The 16,053-nt window shown below is 53.2% G+C and overlaps 1 protein-coding gene across 13 annotated transcripts in view; it reads right to left on the reverse strand.

Moving 5' to 3' along the window:
* The window catches only part of TTLL9 (tubulin tyrosine ligase like 9), a 57,549-nt gene that overhangs the window by 37,178 nt on the left and 4,318 nt on the right, over positions 1-16,053 (reverse strand). For 7 of the 13 annotated variants that reach the window (XR_007919332.2, XR_007919334.2, XM_008256157.4 and 4 more), the window contains exons 1-3: positions 11,967-12,167; positions 8,379-8,422; positions 2,642-2,734 (exon numbers count right to left, since the gene is read on the reverse strand). Coding sequence is in view for 11 of the 13 variants with exons in the window: in XM_008256157.4 (XP_008254379.3) it covers positions 2,642-2,734; positions 8,379-8,422; positions 11,967-12,152 (323 nt within the window). In the remaining 2 variants the exon portion in view is untranslated. Of the gene's footprint in view, positions 1-2,641; positions 2,735-4,769; positions 4,792-8,378; positions 8,423-9,123; positions 9,303-11,524; positions 11,911-11,966; positions 12,168-12,310; positions 12,445-16,053 lie in introns of those variants that run through there. The other 6 variants (XM_051845137.2, XM_051845139.2, XM_051845142.2 and 3 more) reach the window with 6 other exon arrangements.

The raw sequence follows: 16,053 nt of genomic DNA on the forward strand, positions 1-16,053 counted from the left end.
CAGGAGGTACCGCCCCACACCACAGGAGGTACCGCCCCACACCACAGGAGGTACCGCCGCACACCACAGGAGGTACCGCCCCACACCACAGGAGGTACTGCCCCACACCACAGGAGGTACCGCCCCACACCACAGGAGGTACTGCCCCACACCACAGGAGGTACTGCCCCACACCACAGGAGGTACCGCTCCTCACCACCACAGGAGGTACTGCCCCACACCTACTGGGTGCCTCAAGTAAAGATGGCAGCTAATAAGGAACATTATGAGGGTGTGGGGAATCTGCCCCTTCATACATTCCTCAAAAACGTAAACGGGGCTGTCCCACGACTAAGCAGTTCCACTCCCAGCTACGAGTGTTCGCCAGCTTTTCGTTATTTTACCTGAAATACACAACAGAATCCCTGGGCAAAATGTTCACAGCAGCATTATTTACAACAGCCCAAGTGCCCACTAACCAACGAATAAAGAAAACGTGGCACCCCTCACAACAGAGTACTCCCCGCCAGCACAACGGCATGTAGAACCGACAGGTGCCACAGCGTGAATGAATCTTGAAACCATCATGGAGAGTGAGGGACGACAGCAAAAGGTCACACAGTGGACAACTCGACTTATGTGAATGACCCGGATAGACAGAGGCAGGAAATAAGCCAGTGGCCGCCAGGGGCGGCAGGAGAGACGTGGGAACGACCTCTAGTGGGTGCAGGGTTTCTTCTGCGGACGACAGAAGTCTCTAGAATTAGACAGTGATGATCACACCACTTGGTGAATGTGCCGAAAGACCTAGAAGTGCATATTTTAACATGATTTGTTCTATGATTTATGAATTATTTTTCAAAAAAAAACAAAAGAGAAAAATGAGACTGGCATATAGTTTGTCAAAAATAATCAGGTCTAAAAAGACAGTAATAAAATATTTCAAATGACAGATTTTAAAATGTTCAAAAAGATAAAGGGTGAGGTCGCGGACGACCATCCCCAAGACGGCTTTTCCTCGTGGCCTCACACTGCCACCTGCCCCCTGAGCCAGAAGCCTGGGGACCTGCTCCCATCAAGAGCTGTCTCCTGAGGCGCAGAACGGTTTGAGGGTGTGGACTGGACTAATGGCCATGCACCCTGGCCCTCTGGCACTCAGGAGAAGGTCAGCATTGGGACAAATGAATGAGCAAACACTGCTTCTCTACCTCCCCCAAGTGCCCGTGCAGCCCTCATTACATCCGTTCCTCAGTACCCAGGGCAGGGAACCTCATTCGGTACCTGATTAGTGTGACGGTGAGAACCATGGAGGCAAACCCAGGGCAGCTGCCGTCATCACTGAAATCATTGTCCTAGTCCCCCAAATCCCAGAAGTAGGACTCCACTGTCATGGGTCCCCTGGCCCCAGCTTGTCACGGGAGGTCACCGCCTGGTTTCTTTGTGGGTGATTTAACGTCTGTGTCCCCGCCAGATCCCAGCCCCAGGCAGCCGGCGTCATGGATTCACAGCACCTGCTCTCAGGGTCCTTTAATTCACTGAGAGGCTCCCAGAATGGAGAGGGGATGATCTGGACTCCACAGACAGACAGACAAGGTGCTGAGCCTGGCCCCACCCGCACCAGCCGACAGACCTCAAACGTGGCACTCTTCATCACTTCGTGCCCAGTTTCCTCATCAGTAAGAGGCGGAGGCTGAAAGCCCCAGTGTGGAAAGGTTGTGGGCAGGATTAAAGGAAACCAAGCAAGTGAAGTGCTGGGGCGTCCAGCCGGCCTAGCTGCTGCCACGAGGAGTCAACAGGTTTGTGGAAAACGGAATGAAAAGAGTCAGCTTATTTTGGTGTAGAAGCATTTTGAGGGGCCGGCGCTGTGGCACAGTAGGTTAAGCCTCCACCTGCAGCATTGGCATCCCATATGGGCACCAGGTCCAGTCCTGGCTGCTCCACTTCTGATCCAGCTCTCTGCTATAGCCTGGGAAAGCAGCAGAAGATGGCCCAAGTGCTTGGGCCCCTGCACCCACATGGGAGACTCAGAAGAAGCTCCTGGCTCCTGGCTTCGGATTGGCGCAGCTCTGACCATTGTGGCCATCTGGGGAGTGAAACAGCAGATGCTAGACCTGTCTCTGAGACTCTAAACCTTACTAATCTGAGCACTAAACCCAACCAAAATGAGCACCTACTATGTGCCAGGCACTGTATCTTAGCTCAGCATAAAAGAAGAAATGTAGGCTCGCAGGTCAAACAACTTGCTCTAGAACATCAGAGAATGCAAAGAACAGCGCTCAGTCTGGCCCCATCGCTGCAGGATTCCAGCCAGCGGGAGCATGGTGGCTGCGTTCCTTGTTTCTACTGAGAGCCACAGGACACCGGCTGTGCAACAGTTACACTGAACTGGGCTCGAATCCCACTCCAACACCTACGTGCTGTGTGACCTTGAAAAACTGGCTTAGTCATTCTGAATGTAATCCTGTCTTCCTGGGTAGGGCTGTATGGCTTAAATAAGACAGATGGCATCAGTAACGCACCTGACACATTGTGAGTCTAAACAAATGTTACAGCCGCTCTGGGACAAGTCCCAGTGGGCTCCCAGAGAACTGGGAGAAAAATGAAGGGACGCGTGGGGGGTTGGGAGAGGAAAGAAGGGATAAAGTTGTGGGGGGGGTCTTACTCCTTCACTTCCACCCATCCTGGCCGGTGGCGAAGGACATCCATGAGCGTGTTCATGAGGGTGGTCTTGAACCGGATTGATGCCCTCTGCTCTCTGCAAGACAAGGCGGCAGAACACTTGCTCAGCATCAACAAGTTTCCTGGGATGGCCCAGGGAGAGGAAAAGAGGAGGAAGAGGGTCAAGTTCCACAAAAAACGAATTAACCAATCATAGCACAACAACACTTAAATTGAGAACTACGAGAATCTTTGAGTCATTAAAAAATAGCAATCAATTTATCCAGCGCCCACTGGGTGCCAGGCATGGTGCAGTTGCTTTACATGTACCCTGTCTAATTTTTTTTTAATATTTACTTATTTGAAAGCAGAGTGACAGAAAGAGGAAGGGAGAGACAAAAAGAGAGAGGTCTTCCATCCACTGTTTCACTCCCCAAATGGCTACAACAGCCAGGTGTTTGCCAGGAGCCAGGAACTTCCTCCAGGTCTCCCACATCAGTGGCAGGGATCCAAGCACTCGGGCCGTCTTCCACTGCCTCCCCAGGTGCATCAGCAGGGAGCTGGATCAGAAGTGGAGCAGCCAGGGCTTGAACAAGCACTCCAATATGGGATGCTGGTATCACAAGCAGTGACTTAAGCCACTGTGCCACAACGGTGGCCTCTAATTCTTCTATCAAGTGCTGAATGTTTCCAATTCCCTTTCCTAGCAGTCATCTGTGAAGATGGAGAAGCATAGTTTTCACTAGTTCTCCTATGAATACAACCAAAAACCCAAGATACTCTACATAGAACAGACGTAAGACCAAAAGGTAGAGACGGCAGACTGGCGGAGGACCTCAGAAACAAAGCATGGGGCCAGTGTTGTGGTATCGCGGGTTAAGCTGTCACCCTCAAAGCCCGCATCCCGTACAGGCTCTGGTTTGAGTCCCAGCTGCTCCACTTCCAAGCCAGCTCCCAGCTAATGCACCTAGGCAAGCAGCAGAGGATGGCCCAAGTGCTTGGACCCCTGCACTCGCATGGGAGACCAGGAGGAAGAACCTGGCTCCTGGCTTCCAATCAGCACAGCGCCGGCCGTAGCGGCCATTTGGGGGGTGAACCAATGGAGGGAGGACCTTTCTCTCTGTCTCTCTCTACCTGTCAAATAAATAAAAAAGAAGAAGAAAAAAAAATTCATTCTGTGAAGTGAGTGTTAACCTGATACCAGAACCAGACGGGAATGGTACACAGAGAGAAAACTCATGAATATGGATGCAAATAGGATTCAGCCTAACATAAAAAGAATTACACACGGGGTCGGCACTGAGGCGTAGCGGGTAAAGCCGCTGCCTGCAGTGCTGGCATCCCATGTGGGCACCGGTTCGAGTCCCAGCTGCTCTTCTTCCAATCCAGCTCTCTGCTGTGGCCTGGGAAAGCAGTAGAAGATGGCCCAAGTCCTTGGGCCCCTGCACCCACGTGGGAGACCTGGAAGAAGCTCCTGGCTCCTGGCTTTGGAGTGGCCCAGCTCCAGCATTGCGGTCACTTGAGGAGTGAACCAGTGGATGGAAGACCTCTCTCTGTCTCTCTGCCTCTCCTTCTCTCTGAGTAACTCTGACTTTCAAATAAATAAACAAATCTTAAAAAAAAAAAAAAAAAGAATTACACACCACAGCCAAGTGGAGTCCACGTCAGCAGCAAGGCTGACTCGGTATTTGTCTCAGTCTGTGTACTGGTGCTATAACCAAATACCTGTGGCTGGGCACTTCATCATGAAAAGAGGTTACTCAGCTCACAGTTCTGGGGCCTAAGAGCATGGCACCAACCTTCCTCGGCTGCTGGCCCGGGCCTCCTGGCGGGTGGCATCACAGAGCAAACAGAGTGGGCACAAGCTGTGGGCAGGCACATGTGGAAAAGCACCAGCCGGAGAGAGAGGCCAAGGGGAGGCTGAGCCGCTCTGTCACAACCCACGCGCATCCACTCCCCCAGGAGCCACCCTGCTCCCTGCCCGAGGGTGGCGCCCCTCACCCCACACACCACTCCAAGGCCCCAGCGCTCCTCAACACCATTTCACTGGGAATTAACTTTCAACCTGAACTTTGGTGGGGACCAAGCACATCCGTTAGAACAGCAATCAAGGGGCCGGCGCCACGGCTCACTTGGCTAATCCTCCGCCTGTGGTGCTGGCACCCCGGGTCGGGGCGCCGGATTCTGTCCCGGTTGCTCCTCTTCCAGGCCAGCTCTCTGCTGTGGCCTGGGAGGGCAGTGGAGGATGGCCCAAGTGCTTGGGCCCTGCACCCACATGGGAGACCAGGAGAAGCACCTGGCTCCTGGCTTCGATCAGCGCAGTGCTGGCCACAGCGGCCACTGGTGGGGTGAACCAACAGAAAGGAAGACCTTTCTCTCTGTCTCTCTCTTTCTCACTGTCTAAATCTGCCTGTCAAAAAAAAAGAAGAAGAAGAAGAGGAAGAAGAGGAAGAAGAGGAAGAAGAGGAAGAAGAGGAAGAAGAAGAAGAAAAGCAGTCGAGGTGATCCACCTGCTAACGGACTAAGGAAGAGACATCGCAGTGTCGCATCCCCTGACGCAGAAGTAAACACTCTGAAGGAGGACGGGGCCTGTGCTGTGGCGTAGCAGATAAAAACTGCTCTGGTTCAAGTCCCAGCTGCTCCACTTCTGATCCAGCTCCCTTCTAATGTGCCTGGGAAACCAATAGAAGATGCCCCGAGTCTTTGGGTCCCTGCACTCGTGTGGGAGACCTAGAAGAGGCTCCTGGCTTTGAATTGGCACAGCTCCAGCCATTGCAGCCACTTGGGGAGTGAACCAGCATCGGATGGAAGACCTCTCTCTGTCTCTCCCTCTCTAACTCTACCTTTGAAATAAATAAATACATCTTTAAAGGCCGGCACCACAGTTCAATAGGCTAATCCTCCGCCTGCGGCGCCGGCACACCGGGTTCTAGTCCCAGTTGGGGCGCCGATTTTGTCCCAGTTGCTCCTCTTCCAGGCCAGCTCTCTGCTGTGGCCCGGGAGTGCAGTGGAGGATGGCCCAGGTGCTTGGGCCCTGCACCCCATGGGAGACCAGGAGAAGCACCTGGCTCCTGGCTTCGGATCAGTGCAGTTGTAGCACACTGGCCGTGGCGGCCACTGGGGGGTGAACCAACGGAAGGAAGACCTTTCTCTCTGTCTCTCTGTCTCTCTCTCACTGTCGACTCTGCCTGTCAAAAATTAAAAAAAAAAAAATACATCTTGGAAAAAAAAAAAGGAAACAGACAAAAGGAAACACTGATTCAGGATGAAAACTCTCAGAGGGGAACTTCCTCAACTTCTCCAGGAGCATCTACAGAAACGGCAGCCAACGCACCAGCAGCAGGCAGGATGCTTCCCCCCACACAGTGACTGCAACTGTAGATTTTTTTTTTTTTTTAATGAAAACAGCCTGAAGCACACCCCACTGGGGGTCTGCCCATACCCCCGGGCACTCACTGACCCTGTGGCGCCAATCAGAGGACATTCCACTGCCAGCAGCTGCTCGGGGAGTTCTCCGGCCGCCCTGGGCTGTGCAGCCAGTGTCTAGAGGATCTGAGGATCCAGTGGTTAACTGGCCTCCCCCATAACAGGCAACCAACAGGCTGCAGTTGGTGCACAAGGACGCCCCAGCTCTCCACCCCTCCATCAGGGGGCCTGCGGTCAGTCTTCACTGTCTCCCAGCAACCCCCAGTGGGACTGAGCCCACTCGGCCACAGTACTAACCTGTCGCTAGCATCTTTTGTGGATTTCCTTCGCTCAGCATCTCACTTCCCCACTTCCTGCCGGTGCTCATGGCAATTACCTTCCGAATAAACTACCTGCTGTCACATCCTGGTCTCCGTGCCTGCTCCAGAGGGGGCGGAAACCAACACTAACGGAAGAGCCTTTCAAAGGAAGATGGATGAACCACTTGTGGTAAACAACGGGACACACGCAGCGGCGCCATGCATCCAGAGTCCTGAGCACCAACATGGGGAAAGCAGAACCTAGAGTTTGTGTGGCTGTGGCTGCTTCTTTATTTATTTATTTATTTTTTGTTATGCTCATAAGATGAAGGCTCAGTTACAGCAACCACTTGGTGTCCATGAGGAAAGACTCAAGATAATCACAGAGATGCTTGGGCCGGCACTGTGGTGCAGTAGCTTAAGCCTCTACCTGCAGTGCCGGCATCCCATATGGGCGCCAGTCTGAGTCCTGGCTGCTCCACTTCCCATCCAGCTCCCTGCAATGGTCTGGGAAAGCAGCAGAAGATGGCCCAAGTGCTTGGGCCCCTGCACCTGTGTGGGAAACCAGGAAGAAGCTCCTGGCTCCTGGCTTCAGATTGGCCCAGCACCAGCCATTGCGGCCGTTTGGGGAGTGAACCAGCAGATGGAAGACCTCTCTCTTTGTCTTTCCTTCTCTCTCTCTCTCTCTCTCTAGCTCTGTCTCTCAAATAAATAATCTTAAAAAAAAAAAATCAGGGGTCGGTGCTGTGGCGTAACAGGTAAAGCTGCCGCCTGCAGTGCCAGCTTCCCATGTAGGCGCTGATTCGAGTCCTGGCTGCTTCACTTCCGATCCAGCTGTCTGCTGTGGCCTGGGAAAGCAGTAGAAGATGCCTCAAGTCCTTGGGCTGCTGTACCAATGTGAAAGACCTGGAAGAAGCTCCTGGCTTTGGATCGGCATAGTTCTGGCCGTTGTGGCCAACTGGGGAGTGAACAAATGGATGGAAGACCTCTCTCTCTCTCTCTCTCTCTCTCTCTCTCTCTCTTTCTCTCTCTGCCTCTCTTCTCTCTGTGTAACTCTGACTTTCAAATAAATAAATAAATCCTTTTAAAAAAATCAGAGATGCTGGTGCTGACATTATTAAACCACTGTACCTCTAGGCCCTCTGATTTGTGAGGATAATAAATTAATAAAGTATATTAGGTGGGTCTTCTGGTACTTGTAGCTGAATACATTTCTAATTGGTATTTGCCTTAGTAAAATAGGTGGATGGGTGCTGTTGGCTGGAGCGCTTTGCTTAGGCAGGGCTGTAAGTTTCAGGCAGGATCTGGAATGGAGCTGAGCTGCTCGGTCGGTCAGTGAGAGTTAAAATGCATGGGACAGAGTCAGAGTGGGGAGAAAAAAGGTGAAGAAGGGTGGGTGGTGGGTGCCCCCTGAAAGGATGGAGAAGGTCCGTGGGGACAGGAGAGGCCTCGGCGAGAACAGACAGAGCTAATGAAACAGAGAGCAGAAACCTCTAAAACGTTTGCTCTGGTGTGTGCAGTGCACACGGCCTCTCCCCAGCACAGTCTACACCGCTCACGCCCGCTCTGTGCAAGCCGACTCTGTTTCAGGGAAGCCAGCAGGTGCTGAGTCGTGCATCCAGGTCACTGAGAGCCAGGCACAGCTGACAATGAAGTCATCGTCAGTCCCCCCAGGCTTGCTGAAGGAGCAGGAAGACAGCAGAGGCAGAGGGGCACCCTGCAGGCCACCGAGCTCTGTGACTAACAGACCCGTGACCCTGCGCTGGCCATTTCACCTCTCTGAGCTCCCCTTTTCCATCTGTGAAATGGACACAACTTTGAGCAGAACCTCAAAGGGCGTGGTGAGGATTTGCAGATAATATACGAGAAAGGTCCTTGGCCCAGGGCCTGGTAAGTGCATAATTGTTTATTATTATTACTACTGCTCTTAGTATAAGTAAAGAAAGGAGAAAGGGAGGGAGCTGGGCGAGCAGACAGGAACCTTTCCTGTTTGTTGGATCCTGTGGGACTACTCACCTCTCTTTGCCCTTTGACACTCCATGGCCCTTAAAATTTTGATTCTGCAATGAGAAAAGGAAAAGGGTATAACTGCTTTTGCACCTCAATCCTGCCTGCCCAGCTCAATTTAAATGTTGAAACCAGGCTGGTGCTGTGGCACAGCAGGTTAAAGCCCTGGCCTGAGGTGCCAGCATCCCATATGGGCGCTGGTTGGAGTCCCGGCTGCTCTTCTTCCGATCCAGCTCTCTGCTGTGGCCTGGGAAAGCAGTAGAAGATGGCCCAAGTCCTTGGGCCCCTCCACCCACGTGGGAGACCCGGAAGAAGCTCCTGGCTCCTGGGTTCGGGTTGGCGCAGCTCCAGCTGTTGCAGCCATCTGGGGAGTGAACTAGCGATGGAAGACCTCTCTCTCTTTCTGTCTCTACCTCTCTCTGTAACTCTTTCAAATAAATAAAATAAACCTTAAAAAAAAAAAAAAAAAAAACAACTCTGGCTTTAAAAACAAAATGTTGAAACCATCGCACTCCACAACGCCCAGGGCCTGGCCACGTCCTCGCAGGCCACCCTGTGTCCAGCAGACAGTCTAGGATGGAGCTCCTCTGCCCCGAAGGCACCCCCCAGTATCTGAGGGCCCGCCTCGCCGCGGGCTCCCCCCACAGATGGGAGCACAGTGAACGGCTGGTTTCCAGCCCCAAAGGGGAACCCTGAATCCCAGTGCTGAGACCCCAGTTCAGCAGGTTCCAGGAGAGGTCCCTGGGCCTCCTACCCCAGCTGGAGATGTCTGATGCAGCCGCAGACCCCGGAGGAGGCTGGGCCACAGACTCAGCACAGTTTGAATTCCTTCTACCCAGAGGGACCTTGCGAATCCTCAGTGGGTGGCGGGGATTACCCTGTCCCTGCAAAGCCCCTGCAGCCTGGCCCTCGTGTACCATCAAGGCTGATCACCTAAGGGGAGAGAAATCGAAACTGGTCCTGGGCAGAACGAACAACTTTGCATTAGTTTTCCATTGCTGGGTGGGAAATGACGACCCACTTCGTGGCTTACAACAGTGCAAAGTCGTGTGGGTTTCCACGGGCTGGGCCCACGCACACAGCTCAGTGGGATCCTGTGCCCAGGACTCACAAGGCACAGATCAAGATGATGGGTGGGTTAACAGTGCTCACCTTTCAAGCTCATTCAGATTTATGTCCAAAGCTCCCATAGGGAAGTTCACACTAACCTCCCCCCACCCCCGCGCGCGTGCGCAGCCCTACCTCCCCCTCCCCTGGACACTCCAGTGTCCACCCTCCCCAGCCCTGCCTCCCCCTCCCCTGGACACTCCAGCGTCCACCCTCCCCAGCCCTGCCTCCCCCTCCCCTGGAGTGTCCAACCCCCCCAGCCCCTTCTCCCCCTCCCCTGGAGCACCCACACCTCTGGCAGCCCCACCTCCCTCTCCCTGGAGTGTCCACACCCCCGCCAGCCCCGCCTCCCCAGGGGCTGGCTTTGTTGCTCTGCTATGGCCCAGGTTCACGCCTGCCTGATCGCTTCCTCACACCCTCTGCCCTCTGGAGAGCTCCCTGCGGGCCTCTGAGTGGAGGGGTTGAGACGGAAGTTGGCACACGCGTGATTCCCTCTGCGTGCTCCTCTGGGCCTGTTTTTGTGAGGTGCACACACACACCCTGCATGCCCTTCCAAGGCCGACACCCACAGCCCCGCTTCTGTAAATTCGCATTTCTATTTCCTCTGAGTCATTTGAAAGAAAGCACACAATTGTCCATCAATATACAGGTGCTCTGTGCTTCTGCTTCAAGAACCCCAAAACAGAGCCTGTCACGGCGAGCAGTCCACTCCCTTTTCCCCACATCGACCTGGGTCAGCCACGCCCGATGGTCACGGTGTAGACGGCTAAAAGTCTGCATCCCTCGGCCATCTGCACCTTGTCCCTCCTTTCAACAGCTCAGTCAGGCTGACAGGAAAGGATTATTTCAGGTGATGTTTAGTTTCTGCTTTTATAATACTTAAAAACAGTGATATGTGGGGCTGGCGCTGTGGCACAGCAGGTAAAGTCACTGCTTCCAGCACTGGTATCCCCCATGGGTGCTGGTTCAAGTTCTGCCTGCTCCACTTCTGATCCAGCTCTCTGCTGTGGCCTGGGAAAGCAGTGGAAGATGACCCAAATCCTTGGGCATTTGCACCCACATGAGAGACCCGGATGAAGCTCCAGGCTTCTGGCTTCTGGTCGCCTCAGCTCTGGCCATGGAGGCCATTTGGAGAGTGAACCAGTGAATGGAAGACCTCTCTCTCTGCCTCTGCCTCTCTGTAACTCTGCCTTTCAAATAAATAAATATTAAAAAAAAGATATGTGTCCCAGTGTGTGTTTAAATAGTTTTACTTTTTAATATTGAGAATTAAATCATGATTGGCATAGAGAAAGTTGAGGCAGAGAAAAGAACAAATTCAAGGGGCTGGCATTATTGCATAGCAGGTAAAGCCACCACCTGCAACACCAGCATCCGCTGTGGACACCGATTCGAGTCTCAGCTGCTCCACTTCCGATCAGCTCCCTGCTAATGACCTGGGGAAGCAGCAGAGGACAGACCAAGTGTTTGAGCCCATCACCCATACAGGAGATCTGGGTAAAGTGAAGAGCCAAAGTGACTATTTTGAAACAATAAAAAACAGCCACCGTTTCCCATAGCAGACCCGAGTCCTTGTAAAAGCAGGCATTCAGGCATTCTGGAGATATCAAAGCTTACCAAGGACTGCTAGCTCAGCAGACCAAGGGCAGCTCAGTAGAGATTAACAAATGAGGTAACTCCCTGAACCCAAGCCAAACAGAGACCCCCCTCCCGCCCTGCCCAATCACAAAAGGCCCTGCACCCTAAGCCTTTGCTGACGTATCTTCCCTTTAAAAGCTCCCTGAACAAAGACCTGGGCTTTCCTCCTTCCTCCGCTGTGCCGGTTGGTTGGATGAGGTCCCTGTCACGGCTTGTACCTTTTTAATAAAAACCTTGCTTTTGCATTTCGGTGTGATCAGGTCGCTGATAGCTTCTTGGGGATCTACTTATCTGGGCATAACAAAAGCTTCTGGCTTCAGCCTGGCCCAGCCCCGGGCCATTGTGGTGACTTGGGGAGTGAATTAGTGGATGGAAGATTCTCTCTGTGTCTCTGTCTCCCCCTCACTTACTATAATGGATGGATGGACGGGTGACGGATGGATGGGTGGATGGGTGATGACTGGATGGATGGGTGATGGATGGATGGATAAATGGATGATGACTGGATGGATGGATGGATGGATGGATAGGCAGGTAGGTAGCAGGCTGAACAACCTCTAAAGGCTTCTCCGAGGCGGAAAATTTGAAAACACAGCTCCTCCCGGGTCACAGTAATCTAAGCCCAGGTCAGAACTCCGGAATTTTACAACCTGCCGCCAGCACGCGGGGATCGCGGGACATGCGCAGCCGCTGGGGCGGCGCGGGGCGTGCCGGGACTTGTAGTCCCTGAGGTGGACGTCTCTCTCCCTCTGTGGGACTCGCTCCTCGAGAGACCCCCAGGTTCTGAATCTTCCCGCAGCTTCTCTCCCTCTCTCAAGGAGACGAGCGCATCTGGACAGACGCCACTCCTACCTTCGGCCGCAACATGACCTGATTCCCCACGGCCCCGTCCCAACGGCCGCCGCGCAGCGCGAGCCTGTGCGTCCCGTCGCCAAGGCGACGGAGGGCGCCCGGCTCGCCGCTCTGATTGGATGAGCGACGCGCCCTGCGCTCGGCAGGGTCCGCAGGCCCGGGTCCACCCTGGAGGCTCCTGCGCATCCCCGCAGCCTGGTCCGGCGACCTGCTCGGCTTTCCTCCCCCAGTGCCGACGCTCAGGGCTCACTACCAGAGCCCGGCTGCCCTCCGCGGGCACTCCCCCAGCCGCGCCGCCGTGAGCCAAGAGCGCTGAGCGGAAAAGTGGCCGTTGCGTTTCCTACCCTCAAGGGTGCACAGTCTCCTTCCTCAGCAAGTTTCCTAGACGCCTGGTCAGCCGGCGCGTGGTGACGCGGGCCCCTGTCGAAGCAGCTTTGCAATTCTCAGGCCCCGCCTGATGCTCGACTCGCCCCACGCCCACAGCGGCCTCCGGACCAGTCCGCTAGAGCCCGCCGCCTCCAGCCCACTTCGTTCCCCTACATCCAGCTCCGCAAAGCACAACTCTGACCCCGCCTCGCCCCCACTCCCTGCGTACAGCCCCCCAAGGCTCCCCATCGCTCTCAAGACGAGGACGCCACGCAGTTCCCCAGCCGGACCAGCAAGGCCCTTACTGGTCTGGCGCCTGAGGACCTTGCCAGCCTCATTGCCGTGTGTGCCCTGCTCTTCCCCAAAAGGTCTGCTCTCCCTGCGGCTACCAGCGGGACCCTCGCTTCCACCGCACACTCCCGCACGCGCGCACACCGCGGCTGCTCTCGGAAGTTCCCCCTGCGGCTGGCTCTTCCCACTCCCTCCGCCCACATCTCAGCCTGAAGGTTTTTGCAGGGGGGGGGGGGAGAGGAGGAGGAAGAAGAAGAGGAAGGGGGAGGAGGAGGAGGAAAGAGAAGAAAGATGGAGAGAGGAAAAGAGGGAGAGAAAAAGGAAGGGAGGGAGGGAAACTGCAACCCACTAAACTAGAGATGGAATTCGTTGGTGGGACATTGGATGAGGCAGAGTTGGTACAAGTTTGGACACTCAGATTTTAAAATGGGGCAGGAGCTAAGGGAGTGAACCAGCAGCTGGAAGCACTTGCTCTCTCTCTCCCTCTCCCCACCTGTCAAATAATGTTTAAAGGACAGCTTTTTAAAAGCTGTCACTGATACTGCTACTACTGGCCAAATGAATTCTCAACAGACATCTACTTCATTGTATTATTTGCTTCAGTTTCCAAGGCCTCCTGGGTGAAATCCTATAGCTGACTGAGCTCGGGTCCACAAGCTGTGCTTTAACTGCCGGAGCCCAAGCCCGAGCCCGAGCCCTGCTTCTCGCCCCACACAGTGGCGGAGTGGAAGATGCCGCTGTCTATACATGTCTGGCATGGATGTCCACCAATATTGTTTTCACTTAAGTATCCAAGAGAAAGGGATAGCACTGTGGCATAGCAGGTTAAGCCACAGCGGTGTTCCCTCCTGGGATGCAATTAGAGTCCAGGCTCCTCTACTTCCCATCCAGCTCCCTGCTGATGGCCTGGGAAGGCAGAAGATGATGGCCCAAATGCTTGAACCTCTGCCGCCCATGAGTTCCTGGTTCCTGGCTTTTGTGGCCATTTGAGGAGTGAACCAGTGGATGAAAGAGCTCTGTCTCTCTCACTCCCCTGCCCACCTCTCTGTAACTCTGCCTTTCAAATAAATAAACAAAACCAACAAAGCATTTGCCCTTGTGCAGTTTAATGCTTCATGGAAGTGTCAACCTGAATAGCAAAATAGGCAATGAAAGAGAGAGGAGGAAAGAGAGAAAGAGAGAGAGAGAGAGATAAAGAAATTATATTAATTTGGAATAAAATGGGTATATGCATGCAATAGTAAACTACAGGTGGGGCCGGCGCTGTGGTGCAGCGGGTGAATGTCCTGGCCTGAAGTGCCAGCATCCTATATGGGTGCCAGTTCAAGACCCGGCTGCTCCACTTCCGATCCAGCTCTGTGCTATGGCCTGGGAAAGCAGCAGAAGATGGCCCAAGTCCTTGGGCCTCTGCTCCCATGTGGGAGACCCAGAAGAAGCTCCTGGTTCCCAGCTTCCAAGTGATGCAGCTCTGGCCGTTGTGGCCAATTGGGGAGTGAACCATCGGATGGAAGACCTCTCTCTCCCTCTCTGCCTCTCCTCTCCCTAACTCTTTCAGATAAATAAATAAATCTTAAAAAAAAAATAGTAAACTACAGGCATATTCAAGGAGACTGAAGCAAGGGAAAGTACTTTTTAAATTTTTAATGTTTAACAATTTGTTTTTATCTTATTTGAAAGAGAGCAAGAAAGAGACATACAGAGATCTTTCATGTGCTAGTCCACTCCACAAATGACTGCACCTGCCAGGTCTGGACCAGGCCAAAGCTAGCAGCTCAGTCCAGCCCTACATGGGTGTCAGGGTGCTAAGCACGCATGGCATTATCTGCTGCCTCCCAGGCTGCACACCAGCAGGAAGCTGGATGGGAAGTAGAGGAGCCAGGACTCGAACCAGGCACGCCTCCAGGGATGTGGGCATCCCAAGCAGCAACGTAGCCGCTGGGCTAAGTGCCCCCCACCAGGGGAAGATCTGAAAGGCCTGAAGAGGAGGAGCTCAGCAGCCATTTTAAAACAATTACCTCTGGCCACAGAGATTAATACCGAGGGAGTCATCAGTCCAAGAGTGAACGACACTTGCTGGCAGATGTCCTTGGTGCGGTGGCCTCTGTGCAATGCAGTTCTGGTAGTCTTTTGTGATAGTTACTAACAGGCAGTTACGCCTAAAAATCCTTCCTTCATAATCTCCTGGCTTTATATAAATGCATATATATGTATATGTATACATTTTTAGGATTGACATAGGTGACTTCATTTTTATTCTGACAGTTTTCACAGAGAAAAATAAAGCATTATTGAGGGGCTGGCAATGTGGCACAGAAGGTTAAGCCTCTGCCTGTGGTGCTGGCATCCCATTTGGGTACCAGTTGGAGTCCCGGCTGTTCCACTTCCAATCCAGCTCCCTGCTTATAGCCCAGGAAGGAAATAGAAGATGGCCAGGTGCTTGAGCCCCTGCACCCACGTGGGAGACCTGGAGGACACTCCTAGCTCCTGGCTGGGGATCAGCTCAGCTCCAGCTGTTGTGGGCATTTGGGGAGTGAACCAGTGGATGGAAGACCTCTCTCTCTCTCTCTCTCTCTCTCTCTCTCTCTGTAACTCTGTCTCTCAAATAAGGCCTGACTAAATGGAAGAAATACCATGCTCCTAGGTGAAAGACTCAATATCAGAAATGCATGTTTCCAAATCCAATCAGGGTTTTTTGAGGCGTTGTGTTTGTCAGCTTTTTATTACGTTACCTGAAGTACCTGAGAGAGGCGGCTTATGGATGGAGGAAAAAGGATCACTTTAGAAGCTCCAAGTCCCAGATTGGTCAGCCCCATTCTTCTGGAATCTACTGACGGTGGTGGGTGGCAGAATGCAGAAGGCGGATCACACGCCGAGCCAGGAAGCAGATAAAGCGCCAACTCAGCTTAGAGAACCCAGCGTCTCGGAGAAGGAAAGTCCAGCAGCACCCCCGCCCAGTGACCCAGAACTGCCAATCACCATTAAGTGGGCTGGGCCTCCACCCTCCTCAGTACCAACCTACCAGGGTTGGGGGTCCAACTCTGCTGAACCACAGCAGGGCTGCTGTCAAAGCAGGAATGAGTGGGGGGGCAGGGAGACCCCTGTCAGCCTATCAGGTCCTAGCTGGATCACTGGAAAGTAACGGGGATCCTAGAAATGGACGTGTGTGTATGTGTGTGTGTGTGCACTTGATGCTTCCTTGGAGTTGAAAACCAGAAGCCTAATGCAAGTGGATTAAAAAATAAATATAACAAATATTTTAGACACATCTATGTCAATTTTTGTGATCTCAGGGTGAGAAAGGAATTTCTTAGATAAGCAATAATAAATCCTTATTAATAAAGGAAAAAACTAGGGGCCAGAGTTGTGGCACAGGGAATTAAACTGCCACCTGGACACCAGCATCCCATATCAGAGTGCCACTCTGGGTCCC

The sequence above is a fragment of the Oryctolagus cuniculus genome, chromosome 11 (assembly GCF_964237555.1).
Source record: "Oryctolagus cuniculus chromosome 11, mOryCun1.1, whole genome shotgun sequence".
NCBI lineage: Eukaryota > Metazoa > Chordata > Mammalia > Lagomorpha > Leporidae > Oryctolagus > Oryctolagus cuniculus.